Source organism: Sturnus vulgaris, chromosome 3, assembly GCF_052056855.1.
Source record: "Sturnus vulgaris isolate bStuVul1 chromosome 3, bStuVul1.hap1, whole genome shotgun sequence".
NCBI lineage: Eukaryota > Metazoa > Chordata > Aves > Passeriformes > Sturnidae > Sturnus > Sturnus vulgaris.
The window spans coordinates 74279079-74299620 of NC_142245.1; the positions used below are offsets into that span (position 1 = coordinate 74279079).

The 20542-nt window shown below is 34.7% G+C and overlaps 1 protein-coding gene across 1 annotated transcript in view; it reads left to right on the forward strand.

Moving 5' to 3' along the window:
- Nucleotides 1–20542, forward strand: part of ASCC3 (activating signal cointegrator 1 complex subunit 3) — a 250562-nt gene that overhangs the window by 43671 nt on the left and 186349 nt on the right. The window contains exons 6-8 of the mRNA XM_014880409.2: nt 554–761; nt 1492–1633; nt 2195–2320. Coding sequence (XP_014735895.2) covers nt 554–761; nt 1492–1633; nt 2195–2320 — 476 coding nt within the window. The remainder of the gene's footprint in view (nt 1–553; nt 762–1491; nt 1634–2194; nt 2321–20542) is intronic.

Genomic DNA, 20542 nt, shown 5'->3' on the forward strand with positions numbered 1-20542 from the left:
GAGTCCTTGTGATTGTATAGAGTAGGATAGATTTTCTTACTTGTTCCAGGAAATTGCATTGTGAGTATGCTTTCAATACAATCATGTTATCTAGTGTATATACACTAATTCTTATGTGAAGAGGCTGTTTAAAAAAAAATATCACCCTATTTAATCTGTTGTCACCATCCGGTTTATCAGTGCATGTATGTAAGAGCAGTGATAAGAGACAAAGTGGCATTTCCACTGTAGATGAAGTTATTATAAACACAGAAAACAAAGCACGTCCTTCCTTTTGCTGCTAGTCCATCCCCTGGCTTTGGGATTAAGTATATTTCAAGTGTCCTGTCTTTGGGATATGGACCTGATGGTACTTCTAGATGTCTTGAGGCCAACTGCTGCACAGTCTACATAAAACTCGACTATTTTTAAACTCACAATACACTTACACCTGCACACACAAACCCCCCAAAACAAGCATGAAACCAAACATCAAAACCCCAAACCTTTAGAATGAAGCCGGGGAAAAAAGATGGAATACTTATGGAGATGCATGCCTGTTATCATATTGCAGAACAGTGCAAGAAGTTTATAGGAGAAAATGCTAAACCAAATTATGGTTGTCAAGTCACAATTCAGTCTGAACAAGAAAAGTTGTTAATGAAACAATATCGTCGGGAAGAAAAACGAAATGCCAGAAAAGAAAAACAAGCTGGGGAAGATGGAGAAGTTTCTGGAGAAGGACAAATGTGCTTTGATCCCAAAGAGCTGAGGATGCAAAGGTAATAAATCCTAAAAGTTGAGAAATGCTTCTGTTGTAATTGCTGCTTCAACATATCATAACAGTTTATTTTCTTTTAGTTTGCTTTGGTGATTAGGGGATTCTGACTTCAAGTCACGTTTTATTACAAGCGTAGAATTTTTTTTAACATGAAAACCTAATTTTCAGGAAAGAAAGCAGTGATTTGCTTAATGAGAATCTTCTTGATCTCATCTATGTGGGCTGGAATTGCAGATTAGTGGGGTAGGCTATCTTTCTTAGCTCCTGTATGCACACTACTTGCTTAGGATTTATGAAGTCTGTACTAAATCTATCAGAACTATCTTTCTTTTTCTCTCTCAAGATTAATGGGTACTATTTTCCAAGTTGTCAGCTAGAAAGTAGTGGGAGGAGTAGAGGAGGGAGAGGATTAGGAGCAAATAAGCTGTTGTATTTTGTATTGAGAAAAATATAGTGAGATTGGTATCTAACTGTGAAATCATGTTGCTGTGTTGCTTAAAAAGAGTCAAAATTGCTTTTAGGAAAGTCTTGAACTTACTGGATTGCGCTTCTGAATTTTGTTTAAACCATCTGTTTTAAGGGTTTGGTCTAACGAGTGCCAGAGAGTAACACTGTAAATTTTTTTTCTTTAATTTCCTCAATTCTTGCTCTGACTTTAATGTACTATGCTCAGTTTTTGTGATGGCAGCCTGAAATGGGCAGACTTACTGCAGGTATTTTTCTGCTCACAGAGAACTAGCACTTCTGAATGCTCGAAGTATGCCAGTCCTAGGTAGGCAGAGAGAGATGAGCATCGAAAAAATTCATTATCCACATGTCTATGATTCCCGAGCTGAAGCTATGAAAACATCAGCATTCATTGGGGGTGCAAAGGTATGTTGGTGCATGACCCTTCTTGAACAGTACATCTTTCCCAATGAGTAATGTACAGCAGGGTTCCCTTTGTTCCCTTAGTCTCCTCCTTCTCAGAATCCAATGTATGAAGCAATGTATTAAAACCTTCTTTGCAGAGGGTTTTAAACGCTTTGATATATTCTATTTTTATTTCGGCTCTGGAAGAAATCATCTCCTTTTCAACTGATGTATTTGCTTTCATTTCTAGGGTCATTTAAATTCTTAAAATACTATTTTTCTGTCTTTTGGATACCTTTGAATTGACTTCAACAAAATAAATGCTTTATGAAATTCTAACGGATTCTGAAATTTAATAGAACAGAGTTATCTCTTTTGGGGGTTTTGGGACCATTTTCTGAGTAGTAAAACTGATTCTTTTCCATTTGGGGGGTTCAGTGCTATCTATAAAATGAGTGAATGAGATTTGCTTTTAGTTTGGATTCATTTTTTGAAGGAAAGTGGTAAGGCATTGTTCAGTTATACATAGTGACACTTTCTGTTTTCATACTTTTAATTAATTTTCCTGTAATACATTTTTAGGTGGCCTTACCAGAGTCAGTTCAGCGAGAAAACAATAAAATGTATGAAGAGGTGAAGATCCCTCATAGTGAACCAATGCCTATTGGTATTGAAGAAAAAATTGTTTATATTAAAGACTTAGATGAGGTGAGTATAGCATTTCAAAGATATTAAATTAGTTTTTCCTTTGTATTACCAAAATTTAACTGGAAATATTGACAATTTTTCCAGTGATATGTGATAGGTAAATGCAAACAGTTAATTTCTTCGCTACTAATTTGAAGAATATTTATTGGGAAACACAGTCCAGTGATATAATCCCTTTCATGTTGACTCAGGTTCAAGGAATTTCTGATCTGAACTACTTGTTCAGGAGTTGCAGTTCTCAATTCCTTCGGCATTACAATTTCAGTTATTTATGGTTTTGAGCTGTGATCTGAATCACTGAAATGAAAGTATTACAGTGACTCTGTTCTCTTCAGAAGATCACAGGAGAAAGTGAGCCAGAGCTTCTGTACCTTGACCTGTACAGGTTGGCTTCTGACTGCACAGCACTATTCTGCACCTGTCTTACTGTCTGATGCAGTTCAGGGGTGTTGAATGTGGTGTTATAGACTGTATAGCATGCAAAGTCATCTTGAAATGCTTTGATGATAGAAAGTAAAGAGCAGAGAGGAAAAATGCAGGTAAAACAAATGTTAACATTTCAACTTTCACTGATTTAAAATGGTGAAAAAGCTGAGGTAAGGGAACTAAATTTCTTGTTAGTTATTTACAGTCTGGAACTTGCCGTACTCCATCACAGGTACCTTTTTACTCCTAGTTGTATATGTCAAATCTGTTGAAAAGTGGAAGATTTGGTATTGATTTGAACAGACATAAAAAGCAAGCTCTGTGTACAGAGAAGGTTTTCTGTCTCTTAGTTCTGCAGCATATAACATGGATACATTTGTTCCACCTTTTTCTCTCTGGGAAAGCAGGAAATGAGAATATATGCAGAGCTCTTTATTGAGATTCTGAGTAAAGACTGTGCTACGTAAAGATTTAACTCTTTCAAAACAAAAAACAGGTTCAGAATCTGAATCTGAATTTTTTTCTGCTTAGGTGACAGTATGTAATGTTGTGTTTACGAATTGACTGACAGCTCTTAAGATTGAAAAATACAGCCACTGCAGCTGTTGTCGTTTTATATGACAGTATTCAGCATAACAGCTTTTTGCAAAAAACGATCTTTTTCCTAAGCTAAATGCTACCTACTAATCTGTAAACTTTTTGCAAGAAGTACCAATTTCAAAAGTGGTTTCAGAAAAAATATGGTTCAGATAGAGAAATACCTATCTGAAATGAATAGTTTGCAGATTTTTGCACTTATAATATTTAAAATAAATGGTAAAAAATGCATCAGTTATGCAAATTTAATAAGTAATTCTCTTTTGTAGATTGTGTATCATCAAAAGGTCTGCTTTTCAGTTTTACAGTGAAATTTTGAAATAGAAACAATCTTCTTTAGAACTTTACTCTTTGATATGATTCTTATTACATGAGATAAGATAGTAGTGTGAACAACAAAAACAATTTTGATTGCGTGAGCATGCATGTATGTAATTCCTGCCCCCAAGTTTAGTGTTTATTTGTGACAACACGTGACAAATTTATGAAGTTTTTCCAGCAACACGACTTCTCAGCTTCTTGATTTCACTAAGGAGACTCATAGATTTGAAATTTGTTAAATAGAAATTTTTTATCAAGGAGCTAAAAGAGGCTGGAATTGCCAATGAATAAGTTAAGACATACTTTGTCAAGATGTATGTTTATTAGGGCAAAATTCTTTTTTCTGTTTTCTCTGCATGGCTATTTTAAATCTTTAAGCTCAGAAACACATTGGAGTTTCAAACTTTTGCCAATTCACTGGAGTCAGTTTAGAGTGCATGAAGATTTTCTGACAATATGTTTTATTTTTGATTAACTAGTGCAAGCAAAAGCAGAAAAATAAGGATTTTCAGGTGTTTCCCTAGCACATATAGGTGCTCATAAAATAGCTTTATTGTATCTCTCTATGGACACGTTTGCAGGATTATCTAAAATTTGAGTAGGTGGGCAAGGAGTAGAGATGACAGTAAGTATAACTAGATATTTCATTACTAGAAACTTCTAAAGGCATCATGAGGAAGTTGACAGTTCTGCTCCTATTGACTACTATGAGGTGCCATTAGTGGTAGGGTTTTGATGTAAGACATTTAGGCTACACATAAAGGTACTCAGCCTGTGTAACAAGTTAGTACACATGCAATCCATAATCCACAGGGGAAAAAAGGCACAGAACAATCAAGCCATTTATTGTAGCTGGGGTTTTGAGTATTAGATACTGAGGTTTATAAGCACTTGCTATTCTCTGGGGAAATCCTGATGGTATTAAAAATTGTAAATACTCTTCTTCATTTTCTTTTTAGTCTGTATGCTTTCATTTGCACAAAAATAATTTTAAGAACTCTCTATCTGTTTATCATGAGCTATGTGATTTTGATCACATTGTCAGCACTTTGGGGAGAGTATTTGACTGTGTAACATTATTTGCAGAATACACCATTACATTTCATCTTTGAAACATGTAAGGTCAGAACTGAGTTCGTAAGGAGTTAATTTATATTTTGAACTGTTGGCCAGAAGTTAAAGCTCTGGATCATATAAGTTGGATGTAATCTTGCATTTTAAATTACTTAAAGTATTAGTTAAGATTTAGATTTTCTTATTTCCTTTAAACAAAGGTTGAGAAGAGATGAGAGAAATGTATTCCTCTAGACACTAATTCTAACAAATCACATATTAACCACATTTTAAACATGTATATGCTTCCTTTTTTAATAGTTTCTTATGCAGAAGTATAAGGCAAAATGGCAAAACCTCTGCTAATTAACACCAAAGGCAGCAGCAATGCCTTAAACCAGGATGGATATCAACACGGGGTTGTTTTTTATAGGATTGGCAGTCTAGCCAGGATGCATCGGCCACTACACTCCAGAGTGAAGAAATAATACGTTTAAGCTAGTTTTAGTGCTATATTATCTGCTGAAATGTTATGGCTGGTATTTTCAAAGTAAGTATTTAGTTTAGTTAGGGCCTCCTTGCAAAGGGTCAGAGCTTTCCTAAATCTTTATGACTTCATGATTAGTGAAACCACTGCCTGAAAGAACACAGGTGCTAAGATGAAACTCATATGAAATGACAAAGGTCCAGATTTTTATAGGTACCATTCCTACCTAAAATCCCATTATGCACTGCAAATATGAGATCAGGAGTGACCAACCTTGCACAATTTAGGAGCCATAAAAACATTCCACAGCATGTCATAAACAGCTGGCTTCAGCACTCTCCTGCTTTCTGTGTTGCTCCTTTTTCAGCTTTGTCTCTTACCTTTCTCCATTATAATCTGAACTGCTGTGTCACCTCCTCCAGCAATCTCACTCCACCTGTGTCATCTCATATTGTTTATTTCCTACCTGTGCTGAGTTGGAAGCAGGAGCTGTGCTGCTGCTTGGGAATGTCGCTGGTGTTCAGAGGTAGAAGGGTGCACTGTGTCCCATGGAAGGAGTTGCAAAGGCCTCTTACCTTACAGAAAGGCAACAAATCCCACCCTCCACCCCCTTTGTAGATACATACTTCTCTTGATATTTATTATTTCTCAGAGAATTGTGGTTTTATCACAGTTCAAGCCCAGGTGGTTCATAAGTAGCTGATTGGTCACACCAGTTTAATCTGAAGTATTATCTATTATTTGTACAAGTGATGTGCCAGCTAGGTTGTTTCAATAAGGAAAATTTTAAAAATTGGGAAAATTGGGAAAGCCAAGCTTAGCTTCATTATCTTGTTGACTTGCAGCTTGACCATTAGTGTAATATATTTTTTGTATTAATTATAAAGGTGGTTTTGTACCAGGCTTTTTGCCAAATAAATGTACCTTTAAAGTCATAAACTCAGGCCAGGGAAAGTTACTCTTCAAGATTGTGAAAACAGGTTTTATCTAAAAAATTGCTGCTGGTGAAAAATTGCTTCAGCTTTTTACCTCAAGTGGGTATTCAGGTTAGGATTTATTTCTTTTTTTCATGTTATTTCCATTTCCTTTTACTAGCACTGCTTAATGATCTAAATAAGAAAGGTAATTTTTTTCTCTCTGCATTATGTGAAGGAATTATTACAAAATCAATATTCTCCCTTTTCCTGCAATGTTTTCTTGTTTTTTAGAATTGTACAAGGTAAGTCTACTGAATAGAAGTATGCATGTTTTTGGATAAATTACATTTTTCACATCCAGAATATTGGATCATTAATTCCAAAGCTGATCTTAGTGCATATTTCAGTTGCATATTTTCTAAACAGAAATTGATAGTTGAACTGTATGGATTTTTTTTTTTTAAGTTTTGCTTTTTATTGAAATCTTGTCATTTTTCCAATGAATTGTGCTCAGAAATTGCTCTGAGGAGCATTTACAAACTCTGTAATCCTTACAACAAGGAAAGCCATGTCAAGGTACAATTGCTTTAATGGCTGGTAGTGTATATTAGGGATTGCAGTCTATCTTCATATTTCAGGGAGGGGGGTCCAAAGAAGGTTGAATATGTGCAATATCAGGTGGACAAAAACACTGGAGTTAAGATTCAACACTAATGATGGTCTTAAAGCCTACAAGTTCTGGCTTAATTTTCCTCAATATGTGAGTTAATGGTGTTTTATAATTTTTTTAGAATTTCAGCTACTGTATGGAAAATTTCTGAATCAAATTGTTTGATTGCTTCAGTTATCCTCAAATGAAGCTTTTAGACATAGTTTCATTAAAATTGTAGGAATAAATATTACTGCTTTGGCTAAAAGCAAGCAAAAATATGTGTTTCATGCCAAACCAGCAGTTTATTGTCCATCTTGTATAAAATGATAATGTTTTCCATTAAGACAATCTTGATTCTTGGTAGAAATAATTTATTAACTCTTAATCAAAAAGATCTATTGCTATAATGTACATGCTGTAAAGTGGTATTCTGATTTTAAAATTTACCTGTAATCTCACATTATAGAAACATAAACGTGCTCTCTGGCTGGCTAATTCACATTTGAAAGACACTTGCTGTGCTTGAATATAATTCATTGAATGTAATATTTTTGAACATGTGTCTCACTTGATTGCAGCTTTCACTGCAGATACATGTGACTATATGATTTCCTGAATGCTGAGAAGCTATTTTTTTTCTCAGCAATGGAGAACATCTTCCCATTACAATAAATCAAAAACTATTTTGAAAAAAAAAGTCTTACTTTATTGATCTAGCTTAATACTAGAAATGGTACCATACTATTTTTCTGGATTCATAAAACCTTTCTACTACTTTGTCTTTGCCAGTAAGATGGGGTTTTTTTGTTCAAAAGGATCACTGATTTCAATGTATGCCAGCTTACTAACCTTATTTATTTTGTATAACACCTTTAAAAAAAACACCATATTTAAATAGTTTTGAGAAAAAGAAACCTGATATGGTCATGCCAAATAGATTTGATATGGTATTTGAAATACAGGTACATTGCAGGGATAGCAAGGCTTTATGAATGTTATAGTACAACTCTGAATTAATTGCACAATGAAATGTGAAAGTCTGGATTCCTAGATTTAGCATGACAAGTGGATGTCTCAGCTCCAGTGAGGCAGAATTCTTAGGAACACAGCTTGGGAGGATCAGCAATTATGACCACTCTTCACTAACCAGGAGTTTGGCAAGTTGAAAACAACACCGATTAGTAATGAAGTGGGTAGATATAAAGGAATAAATATGCAATTAAGAAATACTTTACAGAGGGATAATTTTATCTAATAATCTGAGATTATTGTTCCAAACATAGTTCCACCTATATCTACTTTCTCCTAATAGGGGAGTATTTTTGATTATCTGAAGTCTATATCAAAATATATAAAGCAGGTTTCCTAGAATATCAGTATAAGAGCTTAAGCTAGTGCTGAAATGAGAGAAAAGAATGAACTATCTCAAAAGAGCTGTACTGAGCATAAAGATTTTCTCTTTAAAAGCAGTGATAGTAAAAGACAAAGAGAACTGGAATAGTCTTATGTGTTTTATAATTATAGTTTTTAAATAGTGATACTTTTTTGTAAGTATTGTGGCTTACCTTTAGAATTTGAAAACTGATTTTTGTCTCACCAAAAAGATGTTTGATACTATTACAGTCTTTGAGAGGACCTATCTCTGAATGCATGATAAGAAATGGAAGTTATTTTCTCTGAAGCATCTCCATATTTGGCAGGTGTGACTTCTCTGGAGTCTGTCATCCATTCTTAGTCCAACATTATCACAGACTTTAAAAAGACAGTAACATAAACATTTTAGATAGTTAAAAATATCTTTTTAAACTACGTCTATATATGTAAAACACATATGTCAACATATATATGGGGTATGTATATGTGTATATATATATATTTCCCATTAATGCAGGGTTGATTATTAAAGTAACAGAGGCTTTTTAATAGACCACTATTTTATATATCCTTCTCTTTGCCTCCCTCAGCTTGCCAGATTTCTACTATTTTATTTTTAAGAAAGATCTGTATGCAAAGAAGACCGTCAAGCCAATCTCTGCCTTTATAAGAGATATATGTAGGATGCAAAAAAATGGGGAATGATGAATAATTGGAGGTAGATGAGAACTGAAGCATGATCTTATGTCATTTTCTATGAAAAGCAAAAGGCGGCTTTCACTGAGCTGCAGCCTGCACTTACTGGAACAATATGTGTCTATCCACCACTGTGGAAGTAATAAACAGTTCACCTCTTTTGGGATGGGGAGGAATGAAGGTAAAGGAAGCAAATACATCACATCTCACATGAGTTTTGGAGGTAGGTATTATATAACTGCTCAGATGTAAGCCTGTATTTGCTCAAACGACATCCTCCTTGGCCTATTTATATGATGCAGCTTTTATTTTTGGTATGATGATGCGGATCAAATCACTGCAATGGGACCATTTATAAACAGACTATATTTATACGAATTGGAAGGAATTTCACTAGAAAAGTATAACAAAAACAGGCTTTTACTATTATCTCATATGAATGGGGAAATATTCTAGATACTTTCTTATCATTTTGGTTTAGCAGGATTGCTGGAGAAATTGATAGATAACCACTTGCACCCACAAGTCTTTCCAGATTGTACAGTATGTCTCTGATTTTAAAAAAGCAACCAGCATAGTAGTTAGCAACGTAACTCTTCTTATTCCAAAATAGTGTTCTCTCTCTACCTTTGCTGTAAACCTCTCTTTTGGTAGACTGACAGCAGATTTATTTGCTTTGGTTTGACACTGGGTAAGTTGGATCCTTTTAGAATCAGACTGAAGGAAGGTTTCTTTGAAGCATGTGCTGTCTTAGTTCATCTACACAAATTTTTCAGATTACTTTTCAATGTTTTCTATCTTTTATTTTTGACCAAGACGCTTCTCCTTGCTTTTCAGCTGTACCCTTACCTACCATGTAGTGTCCTTAAATGGTGTGCTTAAAATAAGATCTGATCATTTGTTCTTTCAGTTGCATTTGTCCTTTCAGTTGCATTTGTCCTAGTCTCACATGCAGCTTAGTTCAAGACCTTTTGTAGTTTTGTGCTTTTAATTCTTTTAAGATAACCAAGACATTTATCCTTTTTCTTTAAAAATCAGTTTCCAGGTGCTGTTAGGATATAGTAGATTGTATAATACTGTGTGAATTCACACATACAGGTGATCACCAAACCACAGCTGCCAAGCAAGGAGTAAATTTATTTAATTACCTCACCAGCAAGGCTGGATGGCAGAGACACAGAGAGACAAGCTCTCTTAGGCTTAGCTCATCCAGCAGGCAGAGCCACACAGGGACACAGGCTCCCTTGGCTTAGCTCATCCTAGTGGACAGAGGGGGAAGGGGGAGGTTGAAGCCCCACTACCAAATCCCAGTATATCACAGGGCTTTGCACATCTGAGTTTATCCTAAGGCTGTGCCTTTATGATCTCTCTCCCAGCAGGAGGCTCAAGCATGTCTGTGAGAGTGTGTTATTTCAACACAGGAATCTTGTCACAATACTTTTCTAAACAGGCAGAGGATGAACAACATTAGGCATAATAAATGGAGTTTTTCTGCACCAACATTCCTAGCAGTCCCAGCTGCAAGGTCACTTCGAGCAAAACTTTACATCCTTGTCAAATCTTACAGTTTGAACCCTGTTGTCCCAACAAATACATTATAGATTTGTGTGTGTGTGTGTGTGTGTGTGTCAGCTTATTTATTTACATACTCATAATGAGACGCTTTAAACATCTTGTAAGTTTGATGGTGTTACACGAGCAAACGACATTTAAGACACTGGAGATGCTGAGAGGGGCAAGGATGCTATGAAAAACTGGTCAATATGCTCTTTGTTATATCAGTCTGGGCTGTGTTTTTATGTACATTTTTATTTTCAAGGGCTTCGTATTAATGATAACAGGCAAAACCCACTAGTAAGTGTAGATAAAGCAAGAAAAAAACTCCTTGTGAATAAAAAATAATGTCTTCAAATCTCCTTTCATTAGTGAGGTTGTAATTGAAACTTTAATGGATCTTCTCATTTAGAGAGGCTGTTTATTCTATGTACAACTTTTTTTTTTTTTTAAAGAGCTCTGTAAAATCTGGAGTTATCTCTTCTCGGGCAGAGAAGTTCAAAGAGAAGAGCAATTAATTGATAATATGGGTCAAAGTCTAATAGGAATATCTGTACTGGTGAATATAGAGAACTTAATTTCTTTTAGTCTGTTTTTTAAACTAGCATGGCTTTGTATAATACACTAAGCAAAAACTGCTTTAAAATATTTAGTAGATACTGTCTTCTAAGAGTTAAATATTCTCATAGCTGTTTAGATTTCTCCTTTTCATGCAAGTGGCAAATATGAATAAGGAAATGGACTTTTTAATATTAACATGAGATAAAATTGACTGCATCTGATTTAAATAAAATGTTAAGCCTGTTTCATTTTCTACACAGCTGCCAAGTGTGTGTATATTGAGTAGTGCTGCCTCTGAAATAGTTGAAAATCTGATGGGAACACTTACAAAGGCAAACCAGTAAAGGGCACCAGCTGCTGAAAAACACCTACTGAGCCACTGTGGGAGTAGGTGCATCTGCCTGTACCGAGAAGTAATCTAACAAAGTACCTGCTTTTACCTGTCAGGATTTTAATTTGTGTAAAGATGCATCCACTAGAGCTGGTTCTGAATACTTAAAGAAAGAAAGAAAAAAAAAAAAGGCTGGGATTTTGGTTTTGGTTTTTATGTTGTTGTTTCGGTGTTGTTTTTTGTTTGTTTTTTTTTCTTTGTGCAGAAGATCACCACTTCTAGGCAACCTTCTGATTCTTATAGAAGAACTAGTTTAAGTTCTTTTAATAAAATACAAATCCAGATTTGGCAGCCGGAAGTGTCATGATGGAAGTTGATGGTAGTGCACAAACAAAAATAAATTTTACAATCAGAAGTAATTGGACAAAATTTTCAAATAGCTTTAAAACTTTTGTACTTTTTGTCTTTTGGTACTTACACTTTTATTGTTCCCACACGTTGGTTACCCCATCACACAAGGTCATCATCACTCACCTACCTTTTATTTTCCTGTGGTAGGAAGATTTCTGTGAATGCTGCTCATTTAGCTGTGATTCATGAAAACAAAATAGCTGTGTTCTTGTAGAAGAAAATACTGACTATGCTTATAATCTTTTCTTGTAAAATTTAGAAAATAGTCTTCTAATATCCCTACTGTAAAATAGGGCTGCCATCTTGGGTAGCAGAAGTATCAATTTAAATGAAATTGAGAAGAAAATTGAGCTGTAGAAAGATTATGACAGCAATAGTTAATCCTCTGGGAATATTCTTCTGTTTGCCATTTTTTCATTTTACTTGATGTGTAAAAATTATTACTAATTTCAGCTATAATTACCTTCCAAATTATTCTGATAGTTTTTCTGGGTTTTGTTAGGTTTTGTAGGAAGAAATAGTTTGTCGTGTTAACATAAGCTAAAGTAAATAGTTTGAAAACATTATTCTGAAGTGCCTTCTATGATTAACAGATTAAATATTCACTTCTACATGAACATTTAGAACTAATGCCTTTGCACATATAAAATAGTATTGAATTAATTAGGGGTCATTCAAAAATAAAATACTGAAAGAGATCTGTGCTTCAAAACTTTACAGTAATATGAAATGTTGTTACCCTGATGGTAAAAACAAGGTTCCTTGCTTTATCTTTTAAGGAAGATAATATTTAGGCTCCAATTTGTGAAGTTCATCTGACTGTTATTTGGGTGACTTTTATGTATTAAATTTTGTAGAGTAAAACCAATGGCCAGTAAAAATCCAAGAAGCACATCAGGTAGACATGTTCTTACACAGTGCAGCTGCATGTAGCTCAAGAGAAATGCAGCTTTATGGTTCACAGCATTCTTTTCTCCTTGTACTTAATCACTGTAATATTTGAAATCCAATTATGTCTACCAAGTGACTTTGCAGCTGTTATTATTTTTTCCCTCATTAAATGATCATAACAAGTGAAATATTTAAATTGAGAAAGCAACTTTTTAAGTGTTAATTTTTCATTCTTTAGGGGGTCACATATATGTCATTGACATGAATATGGACTTTAGTATAAAGCACATGCAGAAATCTGTAAAGTTTTTAATTAAAACAACTCAAAGTAGTTTTAGTTGTTTTGGTAATTAAGACTGGAGAATGAATAACGTGCTTCTGCTGCATCCTGTTTAGGGAATAGCCACTTCTCAGTGGAATTTTGTAGAACAAGTGTGGAAGAATGCATAGTCTGCTTTACTTTGATAGCATCCCCGAAGGCAGATTTTCATTCTTAGGAGTATTCGGTCTTCATGTAAAGTGAAATACAGGATAGTATCTTAAATTCTAATTCAAATCATACAAAGACCAAAATTGTTTTTAATTTTTAAGAAATGTAATCTCAAAGTGAGAATTTTCAAAGTCTAGGGATGCTGCAACATTTAAAAGATTAACTCTCACTCAAAATATTTTAGACAAGTTATAGTTTGCCTGCTTTTAATGTTGTCTTTAATTACCACAAATTTCTGTGTGCTCCTTAAGAAATTAATCTTTTATCTTAGATAAGAATGGGTTATGTCTTTCACTGATAGAAATGGAACTTCAATGGTTCATCAAGGGATTCACTTAGAAATCACCAAAAACTTTTCAATGTTTTTAAAATATTTTGGGATAGAAGAGTTATATGACTAGAAGATTGACTTTATAACTGATGGGCTGTTCAGCTCAGACTTACAGTTTCCATTAACCTCAAGATCACACAGTAAATGTTAATACAGTGAAAGTTTTAGACTTTTTGAACAACAATTGTTCAAGGAGCAAAAAATAATGTAAAGTCTCTTAAAGTGGGAAACAGACTTTGTTGTGTTTTGTAACTTTTTACAACAAAATAATTTTTCTGAATTTTAATTGGGAAATTGAAATTATCCTACTACCTAATCTTTCAGTTAGAATATTGGAAACAGACACATCAAATAAGAATGAGGTTATTTTTAGCTTTTGTTTAATAAATATGCCTTATATAATAATAGCTTATTGGGAATCAATAAGGAGAAGGGAACTAAGAACTTTTCATTTGCAGGATACAAATTATAGAGGAAGATTATTTTATTTAGTCATTCATAGGAATTACTTATCATAAAATATAATATAAAGAAGGAAATTTACCCGCAAATATTCTGTCTTCTCTCCTATGTTCCCTGAATCTGAAAAGGATGGACATTTTTTCTCTGAGTCATCTGAGACTATGCTGGAGATAATTTTCTGTGTTGCTGATTTTACTTCCACTTGCTTTTTGCACCTCTAGATCTTTGTCCTTCTGAACATCTAAGTTTGAGGCTGTCTTCCTGTTCCTTACATGGAGACTTTTTGGCATGGTCACATGTATCATCTAGGCTAAATATGAATATGTCACTCAAATTTTGTATCAATAATTTGACTACATCAGAAAAAAAAAGTTTGCATATTAATAACTACTATAGCAGCAAACTATAGAGACAACTGAGAGGAGATCTCATCAATGTCTGTAAGTATCTGAAGGGAGGGTGCCAAGAGGATGGAGCTGGGCTCGTCTTAGTGGTACCAATTAATAGGACAAGAGGTAACAGGTAGAAATTGATGCAAAAGTTCCACCTGAATTCGAGGAACAATTTTACTGTAGAGGTGAATGAACATTGGAACAGATTGTCCAGAGAGGTTGTGGATTGTCCCTTGCTGGAAATTTTCGAGAACCCTCTGGACATAATCCTGTGCTCTGGGATGACCCTGCTTGAGCAGGCAGGTTATACTGGACCACAGACCCACTGTGATCCCTTCCAACCTGACCCATTCTGTGATTCTTTGAAAACAAAATATCTGGTTCAGGTATAACCTACAGCACTTTGCAAAGTATGTGTGAAAGCTTTGTTAGATCTGTAGTGCTGTTTGCAAGGTAGGAGCTACCTTCTTCATCAACTTTTCAGGTTTTGTGAATCTGTAGTTCTCAGTGTATTAATCTTCCATTAATCATGAGATTATTAATTCCTGAGAATTGCTGAATGTAAATACGTGGACAGAGTTCTTCATAAAGTTTTGTGTCTTCATCCTGATCCATACCTCAGTCATTCACATAAGTCTGTGTGGAATAGGAGGGTTTGATCCCTTTTGTCTGATCTTGTCTCCTCCTCATTGTCACTACTTTTGAGGTTTGGCCAAAAACTATCTGCTATTTTCTGTCAGTATTCTCCATTTTGATTAAATTTTCCTGTTATCTGTGTAGGCTATTTGGAGTAACGACACCTTTTCTGGGATGAATTTATGCCTTCATCAACAGAACTTCCTGCTTAGATTTTTTTTTTAATATTACTAGTGACATTCTGTCAAAACTGCAACAAGAATATGGAAAAAAAATAATAAATTTCTCTTGATACGATACAGTTGTTCAGAATTCTTCCAGCTAGTTCATAAATGGTGATTCATAGAAGAATTTCCAAAAAGTAATTTTTATGTAGTTTCATAGCATATCATAATCTCTTTACTTGGGAAATATTAGCTGAAACCATTTTGTATTGGTTAGAAAAAAGGAATTCAGTTTCTGTGCTGCATGTTAGTAGCCCAACTTTTTTTTCACCAATGGCCAGAATGTTTGTAGCTACTTTCTCAAGGCCCTTGTTGTCTTTCCTTATTATTTGTTGGGTTTCTCCCTTTGCTCTGCAGTGTCTATATTCTTGAACAACTAGGAAAGGTTTTTCTATCTTAACTCATTGATTCAGTTGCTTTTGAGTCTGTGTTCATCTAACAGTGATGTTTTTTTCCTCTTAGAGGCACACTATGTTTTCTCAGGAGAATAAACTATGAAAGCAATATATCATCAACAGAGCTAGGAGTCTCTTTTAGATGTATTTAAGTGTAAGAAATTATGAAAGTGTTCTGTGCATTGGAAAAACCCCCAACAAAACCTAAAGAATAGACTGTAGCATATAAACATCATCAGTTTCCTCATAGCTCCATCTAGAAAAGTCGGGGAGATAATGGAGATGTCAATAAATATCAGACCAGGACATCTACAATGTTTCTTAAAAATCAGTAGATTTCAAATATTTTTTTTAAATGTGTACAATTTTTTGTCTTTCACTCTCCCATAGTTTTAGCTTTGCACAGCATTAAGATTTTTTAATCTTATGAGGAAGAAAACGTTTTTTTGGTTACATTTAATATGGATGAAATGTGATCAAATTAAACCCAAATACTTCTATCCTCATAAGATTTTAACTTCTGAAGTTATTAGGAAATGCCACAACTGCTGCCAATTTTCCTTCAGCTGCATTAGTTCAAGGTAATTTTTGTGTGTAATTCACAAATGGCATCAGAAGGCTCCAAGAGGAGGCTGTGTTCTGATCTCCATTTCATTGCTATAATCTGGAATAATTCTCTTGACATTGGATACTTTTGAGTTTGCAGCAGTTTCACTGAAATCAGAATCTCTCCTGTGTGTCTGTTTGGATGCCAAAACTTATGCACATTTTCTGTAGAAATAGTTGCTTTTATGGAAAAAATCTTTCTGAAACACTTTGTTATCCGTTTCCTCAAATCAAATCACCAGAGGGTATAATCAGTCTGTCTATAATCTTTTGTCATATTATAACTAGGTTGATGAACACAACACAGTTCTCCCAGTGAGGGGAGGAGATCTCCCAGGCTGTTTCAGTTTTTACCTCAGAGCAGTGAAAGCCTTACAGTGCCATAGTGCTGTCCTGCCATTTCCTTCAAACTGATTTGGAGTATATCCAAATGTCTTTGGATGTAATCTATAGTTTGAACCCAAGACTATTTCTCAGTGTTCTTTTTAGTACAAGACTAAGTGGTTGAATAATTCAGAAGTCTGTAGAAAAGGTATGACTGCAGCAGTTGTTTGTATGTTATCCTTCATCAAGAGAATAGTTTATATATAAAGTTGGTCACAGTGTAACTATAGACTTACAAGGATTTGTTGAAATTACTTCAGGCATGTAAACTCTTAGCTGTCATATATTAAGGTAACTATTTTCCCTAAAACCTCTTGACTTTGAATAGATCACTCTTCTTTCTTCAAGAGTGCAGAAGGCAGGACTGATGACAAACAAAACAAACAAACAAACAAAAACCAAAGAGCTACAAAACCCCACAAAACCAGAGTTAGAGGATTTTTATTCTTTGACTTTTTTTGGTTTTCACTGGCTCTTTTTTCCAAGGAGGGCCTATGTTTCCATAGTTGGTAGGAGAATGTTATACTCCTAAGTTTTACTGCATATTTTTTTAAATGGAACTGTTCTGGACTTCTCTGGATGGACTCTGGATCTTCTTTAATGAAAGTTTTGTTTCTTGAACAGCGCTCACTATTATGAATTGTCCAGAATTTTACCATTTCTGAGAACTGAGTGATTCAATAAAACTCACAGTGTATGGCAAATGTGAAGTCTAAAAGGTCTGGAGAGGGAATGTATAATCACAAGTTAAAAGCAGCATTCCAAAAAAAAAAGCAAAATCGGAATAATTTTCATAGTTTTTCTATTATGGTAACTTTGACCAGAGGTTATCCTTTAATATAGAATGAATATATATTTCTTTTTCCTCTCAGGATAAGAGGAAAAGGATTTTTTCCTTTTACACTAGTGAGCTCTCAGAATTCTGGAGAATATTACAGTCTTCATTTTGAGTTTACAGGTACTAATATAACTTGAAAGTATGGAAATTTCCCTGGTTTCTGATGGCTACTGCTACTTAAATACTTACTGTATTAACTAGTGAATGTGGTGATAATTTTAAAATACAGACTCTCTAGTTTTCTAAAAGATGATGTTTAATTCCAATTAAGAACATATTTAAGGAAGTCTTATATGGGCTGTGATTCTCTAAGATGTCAGTCAGACTATAATTTTATCCTTATGATTTGTTACTTGTTGTTTCTAGAAATTCTTCTGACTTCTTAATCTAATTAAAGGACTGGAGCAGCTTTTATGTGAGGAGAGTGTGAGAGAGCTGAAGAGAAGGCTCAGGGGGAATCTGACAAGTGTGTATAAATACCTGATGTGAGAATGATTAACAAAGAGGGTGAGCTAGACTCTGATCAGTGGTGCCCAGTGGCAGTATCAGAGGAAATGGGCACAAATTAAGACACATGAAATTTCATCTGAACACAGGAAAGCAATTTTTCACTGTGAGGTGGTCAAATTCTGATACACTTTGCTGAGAAAGGTTGTGGAGTCTCCATCCTTGCTGATAGTTGAAACGCAACTGCATCGGTGTAAGTGACCTTCTTTAAGCAGAGGGGCTGAACTGGATATTTCTAAGCTAAATGATTCTGTGATCTGTGGTTGCTGCTAATGACCCAAATAGCCCATACCATGCAAGAATTGCTTTCAGTTCTAGGCTAGTCACTTGTAGCAGGCATAGTGTTGAAATAAGCTGCTGATGCCCTTTGTTATTTGCATCTGTCTGACGTGTTTTACTCCAAGCTTCCTTTATAGCACATAACTCTTCAGGTACTACACTCTGGATGAGATATAATTTGTACTTACTTGAAGAAATTGTAGTGCTGATTATGGCCCAAAGCCAGTCATAAGCTCTATTTGGTACGCTTGTATAATTTTCATATCTTTGTGTATGCTACTTCTTCCTGCAAAAATTGTTCCCCTAAGTCCAATGAAATCTCACTGATACGATTTGGTGCTAAATGGAGCAGATCCAAACATCATACACTTTTTCTTTTACGTGTTATGAGCCTTTGCTTAAAAAGTATATGCACACTCTTAAAGACAACATTTCAGTCTTTGAGGCAGGTAGGAAATTATGTTCTCAAATAGTGCTTCTAAGATAATATAAAAATAATTTTACTTTTATGCTATTTTTATAGTTACATTTTTATTTATATCTGTTCCTAAATCGAGCTACCACTTTTTCATGGAAGTAGCAGAATATGAAAAGTGTCATCAGGAGAGGGAAGCTGTGGAAGTCCCCAGGTATAACATCTATGTTTATTTCTGAGTGTACCTTCAGTAATAAAATAGGATTTACACTGGCACAAAAATGCTTTAAGTGTATAGATGCATAATTAGAAAGCAGGGGGGAACTACTAATTATTCATAATTCAAAAGGATAGTGGGAATGTATTTATTAAAATGTGTATGTGTATATACATACATACAAAAACATATGTTTGTGTGTGCTTATGAGTATATATGCATAGATATGTGTTTTAACCAACAACATTCCAGAGGACAGCAAAGGGGAAAGGTGACCTGGAGATTATTTATGTGTCAGAACAAGGGACATCAGAGCTTTGCATCCCGAATTTCATGTTTTTTATGTTAAAAAGCATGGATTAGTCATACTAATAGCAGTTAGATCAATTAGCTTTTAACTGAAAGTGAACAGCTGACTGCAGAATGGGATTTGTTTCACCTGAGATATGTAAGGTACTTTGCATAAAATAGTTCTGCATTAAAATTAAGCCAATGAGTAGGGAAAACGCTGAACGCTCAACCTTGGCTTATGGGTGCAATGGATTATCTCTAAGATAAATGGGTAGTAATCCTATTACTTTGTTTTAATATGACAGAAGAAGTCCTCATTATGGAGCATTTCTGCAAGGTCTTGGTAATGAATTGCATGACTAAAACTGTGTTTTAAGTTCTGATGGTCTGTGCTATTTAGAGCAGACGCTGCCACTACTGTGTTGCTAAAGCAGTTGTGTTTCTGAGCTGAAGCTTGCCTGCAGACTGAGCTATATGGACTCATTCATGAATATTACTTTAATGACTTAAACAAATTTGTCCTATTTTTAAATTGCTGTCAGAGCACCAACACACAAATATCTTTCTGATGAAATTTCTGATTTAGAATGTCTTAATTAAGTGTAATCTCATTTATTCATAAATGCATTAGTTGTAACAAATTCCATGGGAAAGAATTGGAAAGCTTACTGAAGTAAAATCAGGGGGTTTATTCATTCACGTCACAGCTGCTTTGAGTATCATCTGGTTTGTGGAAAGAGTTGCTTCTCATATTGATTGGTGGCTTTTCACATTGATTCATACTTGTGTAAAAATGGCATCAGCTTAGGCTTGAGATCCTGTTAGTTGAGAGTAGCACTAAGATTGTATTCTACTCAAACTTCCTATGGTTTATGTTGAATTCTAGGGATAAATCAGCTGTAGAATAGAAAGCTAAGAATGTTACATCTCATTCATTTGCAGTAAAAAACACTTTCTGCCATCCAGTGGCTACCAGTCCTTTATGCAAGAAGGGATTTCACTGGTTTATCTGAAAAGGAATTGGTCTATAGAAGCCTTGGCTGGTGTTTATGTGCCAGAGGGGAAAAAAATATTTTCCGTTTTAAAAATATGTAGTATGTGCAAATGGCTGTTTAAAAAGCCAAATCTTCTAGTACCTTTGTCAAGCTGTGGATTTCCATGCATACTGTTGCATTTCTGTATGCTGCCTTACTATCCAAAACTACTGATTTGGATTATGCACTTGTACTTACTGCATGGAATAAAATGGAATTTAGAGGAAAGGTAATATTTTTTCAATTAATGAGGATTTGGTTTGAAGATGTTTTAGGATTTTTTTTTCCTCTGGAGGTACTTTCTCTTGTAGCTTTTTTAATCCTTAGTATATTCCTGCAGAGTCAACTTCCAAAGATTATTCACTGAGTGTTTTGTAATCTGAATGTTGTATATTGATTTGTGAGTGCCAGCTTGAAAATTAATTAGTGTGTTGAATGAAAAACTAGGTT